Below are 21994 nucleotides of genomic sequence, written 5' to 3' on the forward strand. Positions count from 1 at the left end.
TTGTATCAAATTAAGCATTTCTCAGCTTCTTTACCACCCAAATGGAGCATAAATATCAGCATAAACGCTTTAAAATTCTCTCCCGGGTTTTTAAACATGTAGGTGTTAATGGTACGAACAGGCCTGCTACTTAAGTGTTGAGTTTACTGCCATTGTATACAAAAAATGTTGCTGTGTATGTGTCAGTTTTTAGGGAAGGCTTTTTACTATGCCCTTGCTTGCTACAATGTTTTATTGTTTTTTCCGTTTGGTATTTGTGTGTTTTTGTATGGGTATCACAACTTAAGCTTAAATATAAAATATTATAATGTCTTTGGGGTGTATTTTGAAAATCTAATAAAATCTAATAAAATCTAATCAAATAAATAAAAAAACAAACAGGCCTGCTTAAAACAACAAACACCAGATGTTTCCAGATTTCCTAGATGTTATGTAATCATACTGAGTCCCACAAAATAACAAAAATCTAATTATAGTAGACATGCACTCTCACACCCCTTAACTGCACTACTGCTTATGCTTACACTGTCATACCCACTTTAATCCACCCTATAACTATGACATTTAAAGAACTTTATGCACTTGTTCACTTTACCAGCCTTAATCATTATACCTCTATATTTGCACTAATGTTTATACAGGTCCTGTTTACAATGGTGCTGTCATTCCATCTTTAATCCCCCATCACTACTGCACTTTTGTCTGTGATTTTTGTCTATATGTGTGACCTTGTTATATTGTACATTTAGTGTCTCGCATTCTTCTTTTATATTTATATTTTTATCTTGCTGTACTTGTTGTAACTTGGGAAGGAAAGTAACGTAATTTCAATCCTCTGTATGCCCTGTACATATGCAGCATTGACAATAAAACTACTTGACTAGACCTGACTATAGTTGCAATGCTGCTTAGCAACAACACTACCACAAGGCGGCGCTGTTCAAGGTTCCTGGAACAAAGCTTTTCACAACATTGTCCCAACATTATTTCAACATGTTTACAACGTTGCTCGCTACAACTTTTTGTCACAAGGTGGCGATGATGTTTTCGCGATAACAAAGTTGTCACTTTTTTAAATATTAAGAGTTTTTTACCTTAAAAATGTAATTAAAAAGCAGGGTTATTCCACCAAATATTGATTTCTGAACTCTTAAAACTTTAAGAATATGAACTTGTTTTCTTTGCATTAGCATCTGCAAATAAATGCTCTAAATAACAATATTTTATTTGAAAGAAATGTTGTTTGTAGTTTATAGAATAAAACAACAATGTTCATTGTATTTAAACATATACCTATAAATAGCAAAATCAGAGAAATTAATTCAGAAACTGAAGTGGTCTCTTAATTTTCTTCAGAGCTGTATATTGTGATGTAAATTTTGCCCATATTTATAAATATATATATAAAAATTTTGCCCATAATGCCCTAAAATTAACTGTAGCATCTGTTACATTCTTGTACCACTCAAGTGGAGCATAAATGTCAGCATAAATGTTTCCTCATATAACAACAATAAGCCACTTTTAAACTGCAGTAGATTTTGTGAGAAGTTAAATGTGATGGTTGGGGGACTTTAGGTTTGAAATGCTGGACGGTAGGAAGTGGAGTATCCCCACTGGTGACGATACGAATCGGAGAGCAGGATACGCTGTTTGCGGAAAACCAGGAGAGAATTCGGGTATATACTTGTGGATCTGACAACAACTCAAACATCAAACATGGTCAGTTCTTAAGATTTATTTATAATATAGCGTAGCTGTGTTTGATGAAAAGTTAAACAGCGTTAGCTCCATATTCAGCAGCGTTACCTAGCTTAGCTAGCGTTAGCTCATTTGTTAATTTGTTAGCTGGTAGAGCTAGGTAGTTACGTTAGCTAGCGTTAGCTAAGCTAAGAGTATAACCTTCTTTCTTATATCTTAAAGTAAAAACGAAAAACTTGCTACTAGATTTAAGCATTTGTTCAACTAAGTTTATGAAAATGAAGGTTAGAGCTTGTCTAGCTAACCTAAATAACCAGTTAGTTAACAATAAGGAACGTTAGCTAGCTAACTGGTTAGCTAAAATTTAAAGTAACATATTGAGGAGAGCTGTAATGTAACCACGGGTTAGTAACCAATACTTACCAATCCCTGGTCACAAACTAGACAACGCTAAATGCTTTTTTTTTGCATTTATTATGTTGCTAATACATCATGTGTTGTTTTTTGAGTTATAATCTAACTGCACATAATCTGTCTTGTTTTAATCAGTCTCATACTATTCTACTGGTTCAGCCCACCAAGAGGCCAGAGGGAAGAACATACGCCGATTATGAATCGGTTAATGAGTGTATGGAAGGTAAATAGATCATTATTAGTCTTTATTATCTTTTAAATGTCATGTTTGTCTTTTATACTCATTTATAATGTTTTATAGTTGTATTTTAGCCTTTCTTTCATTAAATAAAGAATGTAGCTAAAACAGTGGCTGCCATTTGTTGCTACTGACACGGGAACAGATGTACAGTAAGTTAACACTAATAGTAACATGTGTGCTGATGCTGAATGTGTTATTTTGGCAGGAGTGTGTAAAATGTACGAAGAACATCTGAAGAGAATGAACCCCAACAGTCCATCAATCACATATGACATTAGTCAGCTGTTTGATTTCATTGATGACTTGGCAGATCTCAGCTGCTTGGTGTAAGTATGCTTTCTGTGCTGTAAACAAATATTCTATACGTTAACCCCTTTACAGGCCTTGTCCTGTATACAGGCTACAAGTGTGGATTATACAAAACCTTTTTTTATCTGCAGTAAAACAGGTTATACAATAGACAAAAAAAAAATACTGATTTTAAAATGAAGTTTAGGAAAGTGCCAATTTTAAGAGTGTTATTAAAAATAGAAAAATATATAATTTCTATTACAATTACAATTAGAATTTGTAGTAACATTTATTATCAAACATGAAATCTTTTTATGTAATGTCTGAATATAAATGGTCAAGATTTAGGTGTGTAATATCAGGCAGAAAATTGACAACAATGCTGGCCTGTTAAGGGGTTAAAACATTACATTTCTGTGAAAGATTTTCTTCTGGTATTGCCAATATACCATAAAATGTAGTGTTGCGTAGTATTACACCTTTTTTAGGTTTGAAAGAACTATTTATTCTGCTAGACCTATAAGAAATGTCATCACTTCAGAAAGAGATTCAGTGTGAGTAAAAATATAAGAACAGGAGATTTAGAACTTTTTCGTGAGCATGCCTGAAGACTTGTTTAGCCAGTATCATAGTCAGTATCACAGTATTATCTTAAAATTACTCACCAAAAGACATTGGCATTAACATTATAGTTAACCTCAGTTGCTTATTTTAAGAAATGCTGCACCTTTTTAAACACAAGCATCATGTATACATGTGTTGTTACTAAAAAAAAAGAATTAGTCACTCTGACAGCTTCTAGAACCTTTTGGATCATGTAACAGTATTTCAGTAGAGGCTGAAATCGTACATATAAAAAAACAGTACCTAAAAGGGCCTAAAAGGGATCGAAACTCTGCTTTCGTTCAGATAATTTTTTTGTATAAATTTACATTTACAATATGGACCGTCGAGTTGGATCTGAAGGACACCAAAACAAGATTTTTCTCTCTGTCAAGAAGTGATTCTGTAAGACCAACTAGCACAAGCTGAGAAATCTATTTCTATGTGGGAGTGTATAAGATAAAAGAGAGAAGAGATATCATCGTTAACAAGTCTTATATTTAACATTTATTTGAGTACATTATTAGGCATTGGATAAAACATACAGGTTGGAGACATTTTAACCTGTTCCAATGTCCACACTTGCAGTTTGTGTTTGTACACCAACAAAATGAAGATTCAGAATTATTAACAGTGCATGGGTCTTGTTAGGGCCACAGGTGTAGATATATATCTTATTTTTGTGGGTCACGCAGTTGTTGCAGAGACTGTATGTTACCAACACACTGAATGGTGGGATATATGCTTAGCCCAATACTTCTTTCATGTGGTGTTCAGTCATGAGTGGTTTTAGTAAGTGTGTTTAGTGTGGCTTTGCACACTGCAGTTGTGCAGGTTTGAGAAATGGGACAGCCATAAATATGTACCGGAAAGCATATAAACACGCAGACCTGTACATAAAACTGTAAGTGTGAACATTGGGGCAGGTCATGTGATTTAATGAGTTGGCTGCGTGAGTCAAAGTAACTCAAGATTAAGACTTCTTAGGCTAATTCTTACACCAGGGGTTCTCAGTCTTTCGGAACTCTTTGCCCCATACCTGATTAAAACTTTCTTTGGCCCACCAGAATATTTAAGGAAGAGTGTGGCCAAAAATCGAATTAACACAATTTCCACTCCAAATGCAGTTGATTTGCATAGATGTGTGATATCTTATCTCTACTCTTTTAGTTTGCAATAAGAGACAATATGACAGATATAACTTTGCTTACAAGCATTGAGCTTGTCACCAGTTTCATCCCTGTTAATACAGGCACAATTATTTTTTTACTACAAATACTTCACACAAAGACCTCATTTAAACTTTGCACTAAAACTTCATTATCATTTACATCCTGCTTTGGAGTGCTGTTCCACTTCCAGACTGGACCAGAAATATGTGGAGTTTGCCGATAATATATCATATAGCAGACAAACACTGTGATTTTTAAGAAGTGAACTGTTTATAGGATTTACAGAAAGTGAGCAATAATTCTTTACATCTCCAGTTCAGTCAGGTTTGATGGTTTCCAGGCATTGTTTTGAATTAAGAGTGTTAGTGTTATTTTGTTTTACATCTGCTGGCAGTGTTTAAGTAATCCTTTGCCAGGCCCCTCTTTGATTTGCTTTGAATCTAAGGTGGATGGATTGAATCTTCTTAAAAAATAAAGCATTTATGAATTCAGCTTTAATTCTCAGACGATGATCAGTATTAGACAGTAGGGGTGGGCAATATTATATCGTATACAATATATCGTGACACAGAAATATCATGATATTAAAAATCCATATCGTGATAATAGGGCTGTTCTGTCTTAAAAGTAGTCTATTATTTACTGTGAAGCTTTAGGTGTATTTATTGTATAATTGTTTTAGTTTGCAGTTTATATGCATGCACTAAATATTCTGCAATATTATTTGCTGCATTATATTATTTTATGCTATATTATTTATTTTGCCACATTATGATTAATAATTCCTGAAATGAATGAATTATTTTAGTTTTCCTATATCGGCAAGTATATCGTTATCGCAAAAATACCCTGAAATATCGTGATATTATTTTAGAGACATATTGCCCACCCCTATTAGACAGTATGTATCCCTTCCAAAAATGCATATATTTTGTTGAAATGTCATTGACTCAAATCTACACGGTCTAAATTCAAAATGTTATGAGACCCTTGGTGATGTGATGAAGCTCTGTAGGCGTTTAGTTTGGTTTATTATTTCATCGAGTCAAAAGGTTTTGAAACAGAGCATATTGGAAACAGATGCACTAGGTTAATCACCCTGTTTCTGTCTCCTCTCTTCTAGGTACCGTGCAGACACACAGACATATCAGCCCAACAACAAAGACTGGATAAAAGAGAAAATTTATGTTTTGCTACGTCGACAAGCTCAGCAGGCTGGAAAATAAACTACAAGATGCCCTTGTGTACCCATCAGACATAAGCTTTGCATTTCAGGGATATGGTGGGAAGTTCATCCTCAGTCAGTCTAAAGAAGAAATGTCTGCTAAGGAGAAATGTGAGGATTGTGGGTCAGAGATTTAGAGCACTGGTTCTCAGTCATATTTCTGCAGTCCTGGATGGCCACTACTTTTTTTCAGTATCTGCCAGCCCCAGTCAGATCTACTTGATTCTGATATGAAGATTTGGTTACAGAAAATGCCACTAGTTTTAGTCCTGAAGAGTGCATTTGGTGTTTTTTTTTTCCCCCTGCTTCCCCATAAAAACCAAACAGAAATATTCTGAAAATTAGAGCCACTTGTGTTCAAGGAGAGAAAAGCACCAAGTTGTACCGACTCTGGTCTTCTGGACCCACTGCTCTGGAGAGTGTGTTAAAAATGGTGTATATTACAGACGTTTCCAGGATTATGCTTGAGAACCAGTGGTCTGTTTTAAGTGAGTTGAAAACTGTGGATGACTTACTATATGTTAGTTGTTGTTAATTATTACGTTTTCCCTCTTTGTAAGCAAATGTCTCAGATATTTTTCCTTCTGCTGAATTCTAATAAAATGACTGTTGAAACTGGTGTTAGGCATTCGTTTTTATGTTGCAAAAATGATCATGAATAATATAAACATAAATAATTATTGTTATGATTGCCTTATACCCGAATGAGATATTCTCAAAACAAATGACATTTGTTTATTCTCACTTATGTGTTGGTAATGATATGTGGTAATAATGTTTTTTTTTTACAGGAAAAAGACACTAGATCATTCAGCTTATACTAACGTAAGCATCATAAGTGGCTTGTTCTTTCATGTTTCTTTTAGGAAAAGTTTGGAAGCAATGTTTTAAAAGGTAAAATCTCTATGGTGTCAAAAATTGATTCTAAAATATGTTGTCTAAAAATTACATGTATAAGGTTATTAGATATGTTTAATGTTATTTTACACATGTTAAATGTTACTGTTCTCTTATGGCTGAAAGGTATAACAAGTAGTAATATTGAGAATGGTATTGTTAAAAATAACAATGTAACATATATAACCACAACAATAATAATTGGTGCAGATTTTTTACTTTTAGTTACCTTTATTTTTAAATTAATAATTGGACATTTTTTTACTATCTGATTGTGATGGAGGGGTTTAAAAATCTGGACTGAGGAGAAGGTCAAGGTAGCCAAGTAATGATTTTAAAATATAAAACAATGAAAACCATAATGGTTTAGATGCATACTTTGGTACAATAAGCAGCTATATTTAATTCCTGATCAATTTATTTTGTAATACAGTATTTCTAACATAGGGACAAATAAATGTTCCTTAGTTCACTCAATTGAAGAGCCACTTATTTTAACAGCTAACTACAGTGTTAAAGATGTGTTAAGTCTGTTTATTGGAGATAAATGCATTCTCAGCGTGTTGTATTGAGAACTATTTCTGAAGTTTTGTGTTTTCCCCATTCTCCTCTGCGCCCCCACTCTGTGTATCTCTCTCTTTCTCTATATAAGTGTATCTTTCTGTGTTTCTTTGTGTCATTTTTTTTCTCTCTGTCTCTCTCCCTCTCTTTTCTCTTCTCCCTCTATGGCCCTCTCTTTCTACATCTGTCTCTTTCTACATGTATGTCTCTGTTTCTTTCTTTGTGTCTGTTTCTCTTCGTCTCCCTCTGTGTCCCGCTCTCTAAATCTCTATTTCTCCATATATCTCTCTCTCGCTCTCTCTACATATCTTTCTGTCTCTACATGTTTCTCTTTTTCTACATCTCTCTACATTTCTCTCTCTGTGTCTCTCTTTCTACATCTCTGTCTCTACATCTTTTTCTCTCTCTCTGCATGCTTCTCTCTCCATCTCTGTCTCTGTATATCTCTCTGTCTCTTTTCATCTGTCTTCATGTCTCTCTATACATCTCTCTGTATGTCTATCTCCATCTTCGTCTCTCTCTCACTGTATGTCTCTGTGTCTCTCTCTACATATCTCTCTCTACATTTCGCTCTCTGTATCTCTGTCTCTACATCTCTCTGTCTCTCAACATCTGTTTCTCTTTTCATCCCCCTCTCTGTTTCTCTTTACATCTCTCTGTAAGTCTCTTCATCTTTGCGTCTTTCTCTGTCTCTTTCTACATACCTCTCTCTGTGTCTCTCTACGTCTCTCTATATGTCTCTGCATCTCTCTTTCTCTGTATGTCTCTCTCTACATCTCTCTCTGTATGTCTCTATCTCTCTCTAAATATATCTGTCTTTCTAAATCTCTCTCTCTCTCTACATCTCTCTAGTCTCTCTCTCTCTCTCTCTCTCTGTGTCTCTCTACATCTCTGTCTCTAAATCGCTCTCTCTCTTTCTCTCTCTCTCTCTTTTCCCGGTGGTCCTCTGAGGTAGTGTGTATAGCAGCGCGCGCCTGTACCCGCTCTTGCCGCCGCCTGCACGGAACACCGAGAGCTGCGCGCGACGCCTGATGGAGAGACCAATCGCGCGCTGCTCCGATTTTTTTTCCACCTTTGTTTCTCTCCCCCCCAGCCCAGTCTTACCCCCCCCCCTGCCTCCCCCTCCTCCTCCCTCAGCATCTCTAAAGGCTACTGAGTGAGAATCGATGGCGCAGAGGCCCGCCTGACAGGACAATAAAACCACAAAGAACAGCGGTGAGTGGGCTTTTCTCTCTCTTCATCTCTCTCTCTCTCCCTCCCTCTCTGTCTCTCATTCTCACACACACACACTCTCTCTCTGCTCGTCCTTTGCCTTTTAAGTTACGGTTGGAGATTTTGTGGCGCGGGGGCTCCTCGAGACGTGAGCTGCGCTCGTGCTAGCTAGCTAACGCACGCTCGCTTTACCACGGTGTTACGTGAGGATGTTGCTGAGGCTGAGCAGAGGAGAGAGGATGGGTGGGTGGGTGATGATGGGGGTCTGTATGGGTCTCAGACACTTTCCGTGCTGGGACTGACCGCTTATTGTGATGCTGCGGCACTCACACACATGCACACACACACACACACACTCTCTCTCTCTAATACACTCTCACACACTGTTAAGGGTAGGATATGAGCTCGAATGCGGCGGCGGTGCGTTCACAACAATGTGACGGGGGTGGGTGGGAGGGGGTTAGCTAGGGGACTGAGCTGAGGAGGTGGTCTGAGCAGGTTCTGCTGGCAGAAAGGACCCCAGGACCTGCCCTGGAATAAAAAAAAACACGACAGACACAACAACAACAAGGAGCAGCCTGCCTGATTCTGTGTGCCTGCCTGTGTGATGGCTCACTGCCTCTGCTGCCTCTGGTTGTAATGGTGTCCCCATGCATGTGAAGAGAGAGAGAGATGCCCTCACAGTGTTCTCAGGCTAGTGTGTATTTGTGTGTGTGTGTGTGTGTGTGTGTGTGCAGCAGCAGCAGCTTCACAATGTCATCATGGTGAATGCAGAGTGCAGTCCTCTCTTGTCAGGCTATTATCATCACACCTAGCTCTGGCTACAGCCTAATAGACACACTGTGTGCTAATAGACTGTTGACCACAGTGTGAACCATCATCCCACACTGATGCCAGTCCTGAAGGTCGCTGCTGTTTACAAGGTATCTATCAGACAGTGTTAACTGCACAGCTTATTTGGATCACATTTGGATGGTACTAACCACGCTCATCGCAGTGTGTTGTTTGTCAGTAAGTAGGCACCCTATCCATTTGCTGGTCTGTATTATTGATTTTCTGCCCATTCTCCCAATTCTCCCAGGTCTCATTAACAGTGAGAAGTGAGAAGATCGTGATGTACCTACAGTGGGATTTCACGGCCCCCTGTCTAACCCCAATGGCCTGGCCCAGGTCCAGAGCCGGTCCCTGAAGTGTGAACATGAGGTGTCCACCAACTCTCTTGCCCTGCTCTTAATGGAGCCTCTGTTTCATGAGGTGAGTCTGCTTTTATCCGTATAAGATTAGGTGATGTACTGAAGGGTCAGAACACCGGGTCTCATTCAACAATATTACAGTAAGACTTGTCTTAACCCCTAATGCAAATCTATTTATTTGGTAAGCTAAGTGTTTAGTGTAGCATATTTTTTGAGTCACTAAAACTGGTGTTAATTATGATGGTAATTAAGCATTTAAGAGAATGAAAATTTCATATTTGGCCTTTCATATAAGGCCTAATTGGTTAAATATGTTTTTAAGAATAGTCCTGACAAAAACTCCATGCCAGATTTGTGATCTCATGGCCCTCATTAAAAGTGCTGTGTACAATTTAAATCCAATACTCTTTCTGTAAAGATCAGTAAGAATGGTTACTCACAGTTTCATGGATAGCTCTTCAGTCTGTCTGAATGCTGAAAAGTGTTTATACTCCTGTCTGGCTCTGTAAAAGGGAAACAAATAGTGTGTTTCAGTCCAACGCACACTAAAATATTTCAGCCTGTCAGGAACAAGGGGCATTTTTGCTTGTGCAAAATACAAGGAAAGCAGAGCGACAAGGGTGAAGACATTGGTGAGACGCTTTTGTGGTGGAGAGACCTCTGAATGTTGAAAGGCATGGAAAGGGATGATTTCACAGAAATGAGCAGTATTGTTTTGTCCTGTTTGTGAATATTTGTGATAGTTAATTGCAGTTGGTTTGCCTAGTAGCAGAAAATGTAGCAATATTTTGCTAACAAGCTTCTGAAGGAGTACTAAAGAAAATCTTTGTGAAAACTGGGTACATTTGGGAACAGTTAACAGATGTTAAATATATCTGCATTGTCCAAAAAACATGACGTGTTTGTGGACACCTCTTGAAATGAAATTATGCAACTAGTTTAATATACACCTATTATTGACACAGATGTGCAATTGCACACACAGCTTATTTAGTTATCTAATGCCACTCATGGGTCAAAGAGGTATAAAGCCCACACCCCCCAGTTTTGCACTTTGGACCAGTGTAACTGCGTTCTCTAGAATGCTGGTGTCCCATGCAATGTTTTTGTGATGAGTTGTGGCGTTGGGGATGGGAAGACGTGGTGACCATTCAACATCCTGGCCTCACCAACATTCCTGTTGCTAAATGCAATTAAATCCTTAAGGGAATGTTTCAAAATGTAGTAGAGAACCTGCCCTGGACGGTAGAGACAGTAATCCCCAGTCATTGGCTTTAAATTTTCTTGATTAGCTGAATGGAGTGTGGTGGATGTTTGTTGGAGAAACTCTTTATATGCCACTCTATATGATAAAATGCAGACATCCAGCACAAACATGCCATTTGTAAAATATTCAAGCTAAATTAGCAATCATATTTTATAGGACAGTGGCAGCTCATAAAATGATGCAGAGGTGCAAATGTTGTGATCAAACAGTTAAAAACGAGAAGAGCAAAGTTGTGTAGATACAATGCATTGGAAAATTGCCGTAATATTGAGCAGGTACTCTATTTGCCAGCACAACAGATCTGACCTCGGAAGCTGTCCAGTGGTACCTGGCACCAAGGCATTAGCAGGTGTCCATAGCCCTGTCACCAGTTCACTGTTTAGGATTTTTAGGTTTGATAGGTCCCACTGCATAAGCCAATCATGTAGCCATTACAATTTGACTTTTGTCAAAGTGGCTCATACATTCATTATTTTCCTGTTTTCCACATTCAAGTACTCACGTTTGCTGATTATTTTAATACATGTTTTGGCTGATATGGTGCATATCGACATAGGCCTAATTTTTTTTGTTCTTCATCTCACACATTTTCAGTTGAAATGGAGGATGAAGATGGGACATGTTTACTTGATGTGCTCTGGTAAGTGCTGCCAGTTTCTCCTTGCTTAAACTAGAATGACTAGAACTAGTTGGGAAGTCAATCTTTAATGACAGATGTTTACCATGCAGGATTCATTGTAATTGAACCTTGTTATATGTTATGTTTTAATATCCCTGTTCCTTGAGCTAAATGTCTTGATGACTGATTTATGTCTTTGTCTGTTTTTTTAAAGTGATCCACAAGCTCTGAATGACTTCCTTCATGGAACAAAAGAGGTACTTATCTCTGGCAACATCATTTTATCTCTTTAAATATACCTGAACTAATTAGTGTCAGTCTAGCTGTTACATTGTGCATAATCAAATTATTAACATGGGAAATGTAATTTGTCATAATTTACTACAGCAGTATTAACACCAAGTAAATGAACATGTATCAAGATAAAACCTTGCACACTGTATACTATTACTGTTTGTGTATAAGAAAGCATATTTGGGAAATAGATGAAAGAGTCCGGTAAACCCTCCCTGCAATTAACCATCTCTCCTCCCCTCTGTTCAAGCAGCTGCTGAGTGGAGACCTGCTCATTAATTCCTCCTCTGGGGAGCCATCCCTGTTCACAGACACCCCGGTGAGTCTGGGCCTCTGTCCCTATGGAAGACATGGTAGATGAGGAAGATTTTACTAGTACTAGCTCAGTATCACCTGTCTGCCATTCTGTTTTCTTCTAAAACCACCTGCTGGTAGGTTGGTAACTATGAAGAGTGACAGTACTCTAATAAGTGATGTTAAGAAAAACTAATTTTATGTTTATTATGAGTTATTATATATCCACATTTCTCAAATTACTAACTGTTCACCTCTGTCCCTCTCCAGAGCCCTGTGTCTTTGTTGGCAGATGATGCTGGTTCTCATGACACGCCTACCTCAGGCTGTGTGGATCTCTCCTTCTTGGATGAGGCCTTGCTGGCTTCACCAGCTGGAGGGGAAGATTCAGAAGAGGCACACGATGCCCCAGAAGTCCAGGCAGAATTGCCACAGCAGCAAGAGGAAGATGAAGAGGAAGAGGAGACCTGTGACATCTTGCAGCAAAGTCTCCAGGAGGCTGACATCACTGAGCACACTCTAGCTTTAGAGGCTGGTCTAGCCCAACCTGGGGAACCTCTCTCGCTTTACCCATCTAGTATGCCCCTTCCTTCACCGACCTATCTTTCCAAACCTTTGAACATCTCTGGGGTCACTACCTTGCCTAGGGACACACAGGTTGCAGTAGATCCTCCTCAACCATCCTTGTTAGCTGTAGGACCGGGCTGTCCCTCGCTTAAACCTGCTGCACCCCAGTTAATGGGGCTGCTACCTGGGAACGTATTCCCTGCACCCTCTCCAGATACATCTTTCTCTTTAAGTCCTGCACAGGCATCCAGCATGATCATCCGGAAAACCATACCAGGCCTTGCTGGCCGCCAACTGTTGACCCCCACTGTTAGGACAGCAGCTCCAGAGATCATACTGCAGAGGGCCCCTCTGCCTATTCAGCCCAAGCTGCCTGTGAACATTCAGCCTAGGTTGGTGCAAATTAGCCCTAAACCATCAGGGCAGAAAACATCAGCAGGACTTACTTTCATTCCACCAGCAGCATCACAAAACATCCTACTGTCTGCTCCTGTGGCGTCCAAGCAAACTCCATCACCACAGTCTGCACCCACACTTAATAAACCTGTCAGCCTCCAGCTAGTCAACCAAGGAGGCTCCATCGTCATTCAGCCTCAAGGCCTCTTTCAGGGCCAAAGCCACTTCCTCTTGCCCAGCCAAAGCTCTGTAACTGTGGCCCAGTCTACAAGCACTGCAAGGCCTCTCCTCACTACAGTGAGTAATCAAATGCCAAGTGGAGCCCCTCCAGCAGGACACCTCGTTGACGGCTCACAGATTGTGACGGTACGCCCCAGGCATCTGAATTTCAGCCCTGTATTTACAACTCCTACCGGCCAACTCACGCTTAGACAGGGAGCTCTCCTGTCGGGGCCCCTGCAGCTTCAGTCAGCACCTCCTACCGTCTTCCAGATGCCAGCACAGCTAACAGGAGCCTACACTTCACATCAGCAGGGGCAGCATGGTGCTGTGGTTCACAGCCCTGCCTTAGGGAACCAGATCACCTTGATCAATACCCCTAATGTGCTCACCCCTGACATGACGTCCATATCAATAGTAAACGGGCCGCCTGTGGTGCAGAGCCTGCCCTTTGTTTCACAGGGACAGAGAGTAATGGCAGGAGGTCCTGAGGAGCAGCTAAGTCTTCCACAGACCCCAGTGCTTCTCTTGCCTGAACGAACTGCAACAGATAAAACTGAAGCAAACAAGCAGCTCCATGGCATCTTACAAGTGAGCTTCCCATTGTTACTCTACTCTTTATTGTGTTTGTTTTTGCTGTTTGTTGTGTGGCTCATACATTGTCCAGGTTTGGGCATGGATGCCTAATATTTACCTGGTATTTTTATCCCTTATTTCAGCAAAGTAGACTGCCTTCTCCTGTCCCGGTCCAGACACCCATTGCAGAAATGCACTCACAGCCTTCTCCAGTGGTCCATCTTCTGCAAGAAGCACCAGAGAGCACTCATATCCCTGAGCCTGTTGCATCAGTAACAAAACATCTAATTACCCAACCAGAGGACCAAAAGACTGACGAAGAAGGCCATAGTTCTGAGAATCAAGCCTTCATACATCTTCTTCACCAAGTAACCAAACTGAGCTTTTGAGATTTTACAAACAAACTTTCACTGAAATGTCTTAGAAATACTCAATGTTTCTTTTTTTTCTGTCCACAGCAAGCACTTAAACCATCAGCCTCTGCCGAGCCCTTGTCTGAGACACTGTTACTGGACAGTCACAACTCTCCTGCAGCCAGTGAGGCCGAAGCTTCACCTGTAGCTCTGGCTGTGTGTGGTCAGTCGGATGCTCTCTCTGTACTGTCTGAGTGTGGCGGGATGCCCACCCCAGCACATTCTGGTTCAGAGCACAGTGACATGCTGTCCTCGCCACCCATTCTCCAGTGTGCTGGAAGCACCCCATCCACAATGTTCCCTACACCTCCTCTGTCAGACAGACAGCCTCTAGCCTCCTCTACATTTATTGCTCTTAGCACAAACCCCCAGGGTCAAGAGGAATCTGTGCCGTGCCTGAGTCCATCTGCTCCAGAAAAGATTTTTGTGTCTGACCAACAGCCTTTAACCGTCTCTGCTTCTACTGACCATAGTAGAGCCCAGCAGCACATGAAGCAAAGCCGTGAGTAGGATGAACCACTACAACAAACCTTAAGACATTAAGGTCTCCAACCCTACTCCTGGAATGTTTATTTTTAACTTTGTTTTATCCTTAACTGTATTGCTCCAAGTCGAACCAGTCAAGCACTACTAGAAACATTAATTGGCTGAAACACATTTGTTTGCAATGTACATACAATATTTTACAATATTTTTATTTTTAAGAGTTTTGTAGACATGCATGTCTGAGCCCAAACATTAATAAACTGTAAGACATTAGGTCTGACAGTGTTAAAGGATCAATATTATAAAAAGCCTAATAACTTTAATTTGGTTCATATATGGAAAAAAGCTGCCTCATCCACCTATTTCCAGATCACCTATTTCACAAGATTTCCACCTTTTACATATTAACGAATATAAATATATTCTATCACACTTTGCATACTACCCCCAAGTGTTAATACAGCAGCTGATTCTTAAAAAAAAAAATGAGAAAAATGGATTGAAAAAAGTACAAGATAATTTTAGTATATGAGGCAAGTATATTATTTTAAAGTTCTGTGGGTGATATGTATTTGTTTGTAGTAGAACTCGGAGGACCTGGCATGATGGCTGAGAGAGAACTTGTCTTACCAGACCTACAGGAGAGCCTCAGAATTGTGTCATCACAGGGCACCCAGATACAGACCACTATCCAGGTTCAGATACCAGTGAGTAGACATTATTATTTAGTAAGACTGTTTGCCTGGTCAGTTTATGCAGCATGTTAAGTATCAGGATTATGTCTGGAAGGCTGGGCCACATAAAAACACAAGCACAAATGCAGCCAAGATGCAATTAGAACAGATACAAATTCAATCACTATGACAACTTCAGTAGGGGAGAAGCATTTGAGCCATTTATTATAGCAATGCTTCAAGATGCATACAAAAATAACACATGGCAATCAAATTTCAGTCTGACTAACTAGAGACACATTTGAGTCGTGTTAAAGCTGTGAAACTGCACCCATCTCTTCAAGGCAATGTGGCAACCAATACCCCTCCCATGATAAGTGAAAGACCAGTAATAACTGTCACACAACAAGCAAATTTGTGTATTTTGTGCCACACAGCAAATGGGTTGCATTCTGAATAACCAGAGATGCGTTTGACTACCAAGCATAAATGCATGTGTCTAAAATCTAATCAGGATACAATCCAATTATTAGTTTCCTGAAATGAAAATGGGCCTGACTGTATACAGAATTGAAGAAGTGTGCCATTTTCATGCCTGATCTCTGTGCTTTTCTAGGTGCCCTCTGTCTGTGTGGAGGAAAAAGAAAGTCTTACTCCAGCAATGCGGCAGCACAGGTAAGCAGATGTTCACTAACATTGAAAGTTTTCAGGAGATCTGAATTTCTTTCAGAACATAGGAGCTAATATAACACAAGAAGAATATGGAGAGTCTGGAAAATGAAAGCACTGCTTAACTGCTTAGGCTAAAGAGCTAACATTTTCAAATGACTCTTATGTGTATGTATTTGCTTGTCTGTATTTGTGTAATTCCCAGGATTAAGCAGCAGCTTTGTTCGGACCACAATGCCATTCTCAATCCCAACACTCGTTCTCCGTTCACTTCGCTAGAGGATGCACTGAGACAGCTTTTGCCCTACCATACCTGCAACAGAGCCTTACCCAGCCAAGCTAATCTGATGACAGGTTAGGTCCCAGACATGCTGGTCATTCAAGACCTCTGAACTGCAGCAAATTTAAAACTGACATGTATTACCTGATATGCGGAAATTCTGCCATTTCTTCTATTTTGGATGCATGGAACTATTTGTTACTATCTCATCTCTCTGCTGCAGTGAAGCAGATTTGAATTGAACACTGCACACCACTGAGTCTTTCTTATCTGTCTCTGCGCAGTGGATAAGCAGTTTGAGAATGTATCAGGGCTGCTGCTGAAACGTACCACAGACATGCTGAACAAGTACAAGAAACTCTTACTGGCAGAATCCCAGGTGAGCCAGAGCATAACACGCTTCTTTTGCTAAGCAGCCTGCAGTGTCTCTCTGGAGCATTTCTCTGGTCTAGATCTGAGAATGGTTTTGTTTTTTACAGGCCACTATGCATTTAATACTTAGATGATGCTTAAAAAATGTAATTTTTTGGAAATGAAGACAATTCACTGGCAAATATTATAAAAAAAAAAAAGAGGACATGGATCCTCGTTTGGAGAAATCAGAAAATGAACTAAAGGTTTACTTATGGGTATTTGGTGGAAATGTAAAATGAAGGCATTTTCTCAATGAAAGCGTTGTTATTGATTTGTGCAGCAGGAGAGTCCATCAGCAGAGATGGTGATGCTGGAGCGGTTGTTCTTGCAATCAGAGAGATTTTCACTGGGGGAGGAGAGACGCAAAGCCAGGGGAGATCCAGGTCAGCTTTGTTTCTTTTTCCTACTCCAAATAGGTTAAGACTATTTTTGTATCTAAATAAAATACTTTGCTAGGTAAATGACCTTTTGGGAAAGTAAAGTAGGAAAACAAGTCAGCACAACAATAAGAGTTAAGAGTTAGTCTACAGTAAAAACAGTAGAAACAGGGATCACCAGCATAAGCTTTTGTGAGCACAACAGTTCTTGTGTTATAGTTTAATTGGTGACAAGAGTCTTTAATTGATCTTAACGTCCAAACAATCAAAAACATTTTACTTGTCACCTTTTACTTTTATTTTGGTTCAGACCAAAAAGGTCTGAAACCAAAAAATATGGATATACACTGCCTGGACAAAAAAAAAGGTCACACACTCTAATATTTCATTGAACCGCCTTTAACTTTGATTGCGGCACGCATTCGCTGTGGCTTTGCCACAAGATTTATACTTCTACAATGCCACAAGATTTATTTCAATCCAGTGTTGCATTAATTTTTCTCCAAGACCCAAGATCGTGCATTGATGATGGAAAAGTCTGACCGCTGCACAAAGCCTTCTCTATTACATCCTAAACATTCTCAATGAGGTTAAGGTCTGGACTCTGTGGTGAACAATGCATGTTCGAAAATGATGATCTCATGCTCCCTGAACCATTCTAACCATTCACAATTCCAGCCCGATTAATTCTTGCATTGGCATCTTGGAATATGCCCGTGCCATCAGGAAAGAAAAAATCCATTGATGGAATAACCTGGTCTATATTCAGTATATTCAGGTAGTTCGCTGACCGCATTCATTTAGCACATACTGTTGCTGAACCTAGACCTGACCAACTGCAGCAAACCCACATCATTTGCTTAGTTAAATCCAGATGGAGACACTTTTTCTGACCAGGCAGTGTATAAACAAGAGAACCAACAGTAGAAACATTTGTAGACATTTTTTTATTGTTAGCATTTATTTTCCTAATATTTGTCTTGAAGTCTTAAATTTATACCATATTGTTTTACAAGAAAGCGAATAAAATAAAATTACTGCATGCTTTTGTTCACACTGACATATAAATTAGTACTGCTGAATCTAATCATCTGCATGTTTGGTCATTTGGCAGAGTCGTTCCTGATGTCCTTGCGTAAAGCCTCATTGCACCACAACATGGTGCCCTCAGGCCGTGCTGAAGCCTCAAGCAGTCCTCCTTCTCCTCCTGCGTGGGCTCTGCACTCGGACAGGCCTCCAGGCCTTAAGACATATCGTTCCAGAAGCAGGGGGGCGCTCCGCCTCACTATTAAACACGAGTCAGGATCTCGCAAAGTTGTCCACAATTCCGCCTGCGACAGCCCCCATGCCTCCGCGGGCCATAAGCGCACCTCTGGTGGGCAGCTGACCAATGGAGAAGGAGATGCACAGGAGAAACAGGAAGCACTTCAGCATCCTTCGCTCAGTCCCCCGGAGAGCAGCTCTCAGCCTGTGCAGCAGGCAGTTGGGGGATGTCATACTGACACTGACACAGACACAAGCAGGACAGCCTGTGATTTGCAGGACCTCCCACATTCCACGGACAAGCCGGACTGCACAGCTGCACAGAGTCCAGAGAGTATGCTTCCAGAGCTGTGTCCTCCAGAGGTTAAACGAACAAAGCTGGACTCCTCAGATGCACTGTGTCCAGGTTCCTCTCCGCTGGTGGAGGACAGCGGGCTCAGCGAGCACCTGCAAAGCGCCATAGACAGCATCTTGGAGCTGCAGCGGTTGCAGGGGCCAGCGGCTGGGGTCAAACCCAAACTACAGCAAAGCCACTCACTAGAACAAGCAGTCAGCTGCATGCTGGAGGGAGAGCTGTAACACACAGAAGACCCCCAGGACAAAAATAAGTGCCATTTTCACCATTTACTTTCACGCAGCTAAATATACAGTCTTAAGGTGCTTGCACACTGAACGCGGTATGCCGCGCGGCATTCCGCTGTGCTGCCGCTCTGCTCTACGCTGGTCAGTTGCGGGTGCGTTGCGCTGCTGCTGACGCCAAGCGTCTCCTGCTGATAATAGGCGGAGTTTTCTAAAACCCATCACCTCTGTGAGCGGTGTTTTGTAGTTTTGAGTCTCTACAGCCTCTGTGGATCTGTATATGTTTCTCAGCCTCAGAACAAAGCTCTGATTCTTCTCTTCCTCCTGTTATCTCTATATGAGTGTAGGGAAGTGATGTACAGCTGAGGGGATTCACTAATCGCTATTATTAGTCTCTCGCGCACGTTTATTGTTGTTTGGACTACAGTTTCTCTCTAGTCGCGTGAGTTCACGTCATGCGTTTTCTGCCGAGGTACCGCTTGCCGCGAGGTCAAAGTTGAACCATGTTGAACTTTGCCCGCGGTAAGCGGTAGCGCGGTGGAGGCGTGGTTATGGGCGGGGAAACGCGCCGCTTTCCGCTCTGCTCCGCGGCAGCGACGCACCGCTCTACCGCTCTAGACACTATTGAATCCTATGGGGGTCAGCGTACCGCGCCGCACCTACCGCGTGCAGTGTGCAAGCACCTTTAGGCAAAGGTTTCAACACCCCTGGTCAAATGATATATTGTTGATAAGCAAAGATAAGTGTTTTCGATTTGATTTAAATATATTATAGAGTATGTGCAAAAGTCATGGCTCTGTGTAGAGGTGTAAGGCACTTAATGTTTAAAGTCAGTTATTTTGGCAGTAAGAGTTTTCTCTTGTATTCCATAACACTGGTCATTGGATTCAATTGGAGTTAAGCAGTGTGTAAATTAATTATGAAGTGTTACCTCAGAAGACAGCTTGGAAACACCCATCCCTGTATAAGTTGTGAGGTGTTATCTTTTAAGTGAGATTTAACACTGGTTGACTTGCTCATGGCAAGTTGATGGGAATTATCAGAGTTAAAGTGAGGCCTTATAGTTGGTGCCAGGTAGATGTAACATTCCATTTCCAAAGATTGGTGGGCACTTTACCTTGATGCACAGTGTCTTGTGGGTACCAGAATTACATCATTAAAAAAAATTAAATGCAGGATGCTCTACATGCATGTTCTTCAGCTCAGCACAGTGTTCTTTAGTTTCAATAGGGGCTTTTGGCTTGGCAGTGTCAAGGGGCTTTTATTGTCATTCCACTGTATACAAATGTACAGTGCAATAAAATGACATTCCTCCAGAACCAATACAGTGCAACATGGAATAAACAGTACAATTGATGACAAATTGCAGACAGGACAGTGCAGTACTGACACAGTACCGTATATAAAACAGATACACCTAATTTGAATACAGAAAAAGTAACAAAAAGTTTAAATGTTGAAGAAAGTAGTCGACATTGTGACGTAGTTTGAAGTACAAAGCTTGATTCCAGATTTCTCTTGGATAGCCAGTGTGTGAACTTGATCATCATTAAGCATTGATTTGCCAAATCAGGTGGTAACTATTAAAGCTCACCTTCCGCGAAAATCCGATTTTTCTTGTTTTTTGTGGAATACAGTAGGTCTCTCCGAGTTGAATGTGTACACCTGCACATTAAACTGTTTTGCATCCCCCATTGTCTGCAGGAGCTAAGCAAAGAAATCCCCCCTCCCCCCCTCCGAAAAACGGGTGAATTTTGAATTATCTTTCTGCCTACGTAGGCAGAAACTCACAGACCAGCCCACCTTGGCTCGAGAAACTCCCAGAGGCGGAGCTGAAGCGACGCAACATCACCGCTCATCAGTTAGGAGGTGGGAGGCAGTGAGCGGCAGAGCGGTGGAGGGGCGTCGCAGGGCTCCTAGCCAATCAGAGGAGAGATATTTGCATGCTGTTTGCATGTATGAATATTCATGAGCAAAGCTGGAATCTGGTCATTTTGGACACACCCCTAAAACAGTCCATTAAAAAAGAGCTATACAGAGACACCTGAGCACTTTTTTTTTACAAAAACGGCTCACATGTCATTCATTCATACTAGAGACCACAACTAGACATTTTAAAATGAAAGAAAAAACGACGGAAGGTGACCTTTAATACTCCCGTAAGTGGTCCCACAAGGAGAGCTCAAGATGTTTTAAAGAACACAGTGATAAAATCATGTCTTTGTTTTTTTAATATTATTTGTATTTATTGTAGTTTTAGTATTTTACTGAACAAATAAATACTTACTGCACAGATAACTTTTTATTACAATTTTGTTTAGGTGTCTAAGCCTTTTGCACAGTACCACAAACACAGTTTTATTTTGTTCTAGTATTAATCTCCATTTTTAATGTTAAGAATTTGCTTAACAACATGTATAATTTGACCAGTTCCCTCTTTAAAACTGTATCTTTAACACTGTTCTGGTGTTTAGAACAGTCTCTCACTTATTTATTTTTTTATTTGCTATCTAAGAGGGGTCTACTGTTAACTGTTCCCTTACTGGCATGAGAATGTTCATTGGAACAAAGCACTGGAAGTAAACAAGTCAAATAAATCAAAGTTGATAATTCTAAATGTAAAAAGTAAAGTAGCAGTTAGAGGTTGGAAATCTGATGTGAATAAATTAAGTGGAGCATTTTTGTTTTTTTAAAGATGCACCACTGTAATTTTTTTATATTCCTATTGGTTTAGTGTTAAGGAAACCGCCAATGTGCTTGATTTGTGCCAACATCAAATGCGGTGTCAGTTACATTTGCAGAGTGCCTGTGTGTATTCTTGTCTTTTTGAATGAATGTATGTATGTATGTATTTGTCATAAGTATGATAGCTCATGTATGAAGGGGAAGAGTTCTTGTGGTTATAAATAGATAAATATCTATATATTATATAAATACTCTACAGTTTAAGCAAGGTTTGTAATATGGAGATTCTCACACTGCAAGTGTGAATAATCTGCAGGTGACTGTACATGGAATCTGTTTCAGCTTGTTTACCCCCAAAGAACATGTGCTTCATTCTGAAATCACCAGCAAACCCTACTGCTACTGCATCAGT

At 40.3% G+C, this 21994-nt stretch overlaps 2 protein-coding genes across 5 annotated transcripts; both read left to right on the forward strand.

Moving 5' to 3' along the window:
* Positions 1-1565: 1565 nt before the first annotated feature.
* On the forward strand, positions 1566-6266 carry LOC103042297 (ERH, mRNA splicing and mitosis factor). Its single transcript, XM_007253804.4, has 4 exons — positions 1566-1722; positions 2251-2338; positions 2562-2682; positions 5546-6266. Exons 1-4 carry the CDS (start codon positions 1720-1722, stop codon positions 5646-5648), a joined length of 315 nt encoding a protein of 104 aa, XP_007253866.1. The 5' UTR covers positions 1566-1719; the 3' UTR covers positions 5649-6266.
* A 1756-nt stretch (positions 6267-8022) lies between these two features.
* si:ch211-168d23.3 (BRD4-interacting chromatin-remodeling complex-associated protein) lies at positions 8023-18967 on the forward strand. 4 transcript variants are annotated; one of them, XM_049463469.1, is made up of 14 exons: positions 8023-8320; positions 9399-9571; positions 11372-11417; positions 11611-11653; positions 11944-12009; positions 12255-13757; positions 13886-14110; positions 14201-14657; positions 15224-15348; positions 15932-15990; positions 16190-16338; positions 16549-16643; positions 16962-17061; positions 18170-18967. In XM_049463469.1, exons 3-14 carry the CDS (start codon positions 11377-11379, stop codon positions 18895-18897), a joined length of 3591 nt encoding a protein of 1196 aa, XP_049319426.1. In that variant the 5' UTR covers positions 8023-8320; positions 9399-9571; positions 11372-11376; the 3' UTR covers positions 18898-18967. The 4 variants fall into 4 exon arrangements, with proteins under 4 accessions (XP_049319426.1, XP_015462514.3, XP_007253867.3 ...); XM_015607028.3 differs by having other exon boundaries at positions 15227-15348; positions 16959-17061; XM_007253805.4 differs by having other exon boundaries at positions 8024-8320; positions 16959-17061.
* The last annotated feature ends 3027 nt before the right edge of the window (positions 18968-21994 follow it).

The sequence above is a fragment of the Astyanax mexicanus genome, chromosome 14 (assembly GCF_023375975.1).
Source record: "Astyanax mexicanus isolate ESR-SI-001 chromosome 14, AstMex3_surface, whole genome shotgun sequence".
Classification (NCBI taxonomy): Eukaryota; Metazoa; Chordata; class Actinopteri; order Characiformes; family Acestrorhamphidae; genus Astyanax; species Astyanax mexicanus.

Coding starts and splice junctions, on each gene's coding strand:
- si:ch211-168d23.3 (XM_007253805.4), top strand. CDS start 11,377: ATGGAGGATGAAGATGGGACATGTTTACTTGATGTGCTCTG. Junction 12,010..12,254: donor CCCTGTTCACAGACACCCCG/GTGAGTCTGGGC, acceptor GTCCCTCTCCAG/AGCCCTGTGTCTTTGTTGGC. Junction 16,644..16,958: donor TCTTACTGGCAGAATCCCAG/GTGAGCCAGAGC, acceptor TGATTTGTGCAG/CAGGAGAGTCCATCAGCAGA.
- LOC103042297 (XM_007253804.4), top strand. Junction 2,339..2,561: donor GGTTAATGAGTGTATGGAAG/GTAAATAGATCA, acceptor TTATTTTGGCAG/GAGTGTGTAAAATGTACGAA. Junction 2,683..5,545: donor GCAGATCTCAGCTGCTTGGT/GTAAGTATGCTT, acceptor CCTCTCTTCTAG/GTACCGTGCAGACACACAGA.